Source organism: Gavialis gangeticus, unplaced genomic scaffold, assembly GCF_001723915.1.
Source record: "Gavialis gangeticus isolate Ggan-Ray unplaced genomic scaffold, GavGan_comp1, whole genome shotgun sequence".
In the NCBI taxonomy this organism is placed as follows: domain Eukaryota; kingdom Metazoa; phylum Chordata; order Crocodylia; family Gavialidae; genus Gavialis; species Gavialis gangeticus.
Window position 1 is genome coordinate 57,181,276 of NW_017728993.1, and position 2,995 is coordinate 57,184,270.

The 2,995-nt window shown below is 46.2% G+C and overlaps 1 protein-coding gene across 1 annotated transcript in view; it reads left to right on the forward strand.

Moving 5' to 3' along the window:
* SHCBP1L (SHC binding and spindle associated 1 like) overlaps window positions 1-2,995 on the forward strand; it is a 58,768-nt gene that overhangs the window by 29,552 nt on the left and 26,221 nt on the right. Inside the window, exons 4-5 of the mRNA XM_019501752.1 lie at window positions 1,270-1,356; window positions 1,440-1,658. Coding sequence (XP_019357297.1) covers window positions 1,270-1,356; window positions 1,440-1,658 — 306 coding nt within the window. The remainder of the gene's footprint in view (window positions 1-1,269; window positions 1,357-1,439; window positions 1,659-2,995) is intronic.

Sequence of the window (2,995 nt, forward strand, 5' to 3'; positions counted from 1 at the left end):
GTCATTGCCCAAGTCTCAGGTGACCTTCCCTGACCACCTGTACCCTAGTCCTTACCCCAGGTGTCCATGTGTAACAGGGGGCTTCCTTGGGGCCAGTCTACCAAGGGCCCGCCCACCTGTTTCTGGGCCAACCACCCGCCTCCTTTCCTGCCACACCTTGATGATATGTAATTATGATATTAATTAGGCAGGGGGCCCCATTTCTTGGCCCGATGCCAGGGGGTGCTATCTGCGGCTCCATTCCTCCCCTACACTGCAGCCCAAGCCTCGCAGATGGCATCCATTGTTCTTATCATCACTGGTCCCAGAATCCTCCAATCTGGACCCCAACTGGATCCCTCCAATCAGGCGACCTACTCTGCCCTCATTCTGGGCTGCCTAGCTCCCTGACCTTTGCCCACACAGGCCCTGGCCCTGGCCTCACCTCCAAGGCCAGTTGGAAACCCCAGGCCCTCAGCTCTGGGCGTCCCTCGTGGTGGGCCCCTGGCCCTTTTGACTGTTCTGGTCCTGGCCCCAGCATTGACCAGTCGAGGGTATTCTAAGTCAGGCTTCTAAGTCTATAGCCCACTGTCTAACCTAGGTCCGCCTTCTTGGCCCTGTTATGGGGTAATCCACCCGGTTGTGGGAGCTGGGGTTATTAAGGTGCCCTGACCCGCCTTTCACTGGGATGGTAACTGGCCTGGTATTTCCTGGGGGCTCCCGCACCACTGAGAACCCCACCAGGCCACCCACTCTCAGCAGGGTGCAGTTTTAGGCCATGCCCAGGACCAGAAGCCTCTAATTCATCCCCATAAGCTCCTGCCCATTATCTCGAGGATGTTGCATTCAGTCTTGCAGCCAGGCAGTTTCTGCCTGGCCTGCCAACAGCAAATAGTTCTGTTTATATAGGTGGCCGGAGATCTAAAAATGGCCGCGCAATCAAGCACCTGGTGGCTGCTTGGCTCAGCCCTTAAAGTGGCAGGCACCAACAGTGCCCTGCCACACCATGTAAAAAAAAAAAGTCACTCATTAGCCAGCCATGAACAAAGTGCTTATGCAAGCACCTACGTTTTTACATAAATACACAAGTGAGAGATCCACAAAAGAGATCAGATTTTAGAAATTAGCAGATTGTTCTTGCAGGAAATAGATTATAGTGTTACAGTATCTAAGAAGGTGAAATACTGTTTTTCAGAACTTTAGAGCACTACACTAGAGAGCAAAAGGTTTTTTCCCCCTGTTCCTTTAGAAATGTGCAATATTACAGAGTCTATGTTATGTCTCTATTAGGTTTTTCTATGACTTCCTTTGGAGAGACTGGGATGATGATGAAAGCTGTGAGGCCTATGCAGCTCTGATAGAAGAGAGAATTAAAATGTAAGTATGTTGCAAAACATTTTCTGGAGTCTTTAGGTTTCTTTGTTAGTTAAAGTCTAACTTTTCTATTCTCATTTTCAAAGTTGGTGCGATATTGAGAGTGGGATTATTCCTGCTCCAATTGGTCATCGTTTTAGGAAACATCTGGAGAAGTATAAGAACATGCATTTGGAATTGGTTCAGTATCAAAGCAATATTAAAGAAGAACCTTCAGCAGAAGAAGCTGTTGAATGCTGGAAAAAATACTATGAGTTAGTAATGCTATGTGGATTGCTGAAAATATGGGAGGACCTACGTCTCAGGTATTTTTAATAGTTTGTTAGTTAAAACTTGAGATTTTTCTTTAACAGTGCAGTCTAATGGTAACTGACTTTTGTGCTTTTCACTTTTACATGTTTTCTGCTAACTAGTATTATTCTTACAAGTATACAAAGTTTCTTGCTGATTAGCAAAACTGATCTTTGTAATGGAATTATTTCATCAATAGTAAATCAAATGTTGTCTTTTTCTGGTGAAACTATTAAGTCAGTAAAATCAAAAAATAAAAAAAATCTCCATCCTTCCCCTCTTTTTCTTTAGTTGATCAGTTTTGCTGCAGGCCTTATGCGGAAACTTTCAGAACTATAATATTTTTCTGTACAAAAGTATGTAACATAAATTCATATTACATAAAGAAATATATTATAAGGTGGTTAAGGCTGAAATTAAAAGAGACAAAGGTAGAATTAAGGATACCCAAGCACAAGTCATGACAGATGTTTTATGACAGTCTTTGACACACAATCCCAGTAGCACTGCTGATAAGGATCTAGGCATTATGATGGATCATAAACACAACATGAGTCAGTAATGTGATGCTGTCACAAAAAAAGTAACTACTATTTTGGGCTGCATTAACAGAGTATTATAAGCAACATACAGAAGTATCACTGGAGCTGGTTAGTCCTCAGCTGGAATATTGTATCCAGTTCTGGGCACTACTTTTATTAAATGAAACTAGAGAGCATCCAAAGATGTGTGAAAGATGATAAAGCAATTGGAATGCAAGCCATCAGAGCTGACCTAAGCAGGGTGTGGGGTCCAGGGCAAATCAGCCCATGTGGGGCCCTGCCTCAAGCCCAATCTGGGCCCTGGGCCCAAAGAAGCTGCCTGGAGTGGGGTTGGGGAGGAGGAAGGGTAGGTAATGAGTGGCTGGACACGGAGCCACTGCTCCTCCCGGTTCTGTGCTGCTGCTGCTCTGCCCCACTCTGCAGGGCCCCCAAAAGCGTATGGCCCAGGGTAGTCACCCCAATTTGCCCCCCGCTAGGGACGGCCCTGCAAACCATACAAGGGAAGGTTGAAAAAACTAGGTATGTTTAGCTCTGAGAAAAGACTGGGGACTGGAGGAAGGGGCAGTCACAGTCAGAATTTTTCAGATATTTGCAAGGCTGCCAGAGGAAGAGGGAGAGCAACTTGCCACAGAGAACACATGAGGCAGTGGGTTTACACTGCAGCAAAACATACTTAAATGAACTTTCAGGAAAAACTTCCTAATAGTAAGAACAGTAGCGTCATGGATGTCTGGTGCCTCTTGAGTGAGTTGGGGGGGGGGGGGGCACGGGCCCCCCTCTGACCCAGGCAGGGGCTGGGGGGGGGCCCT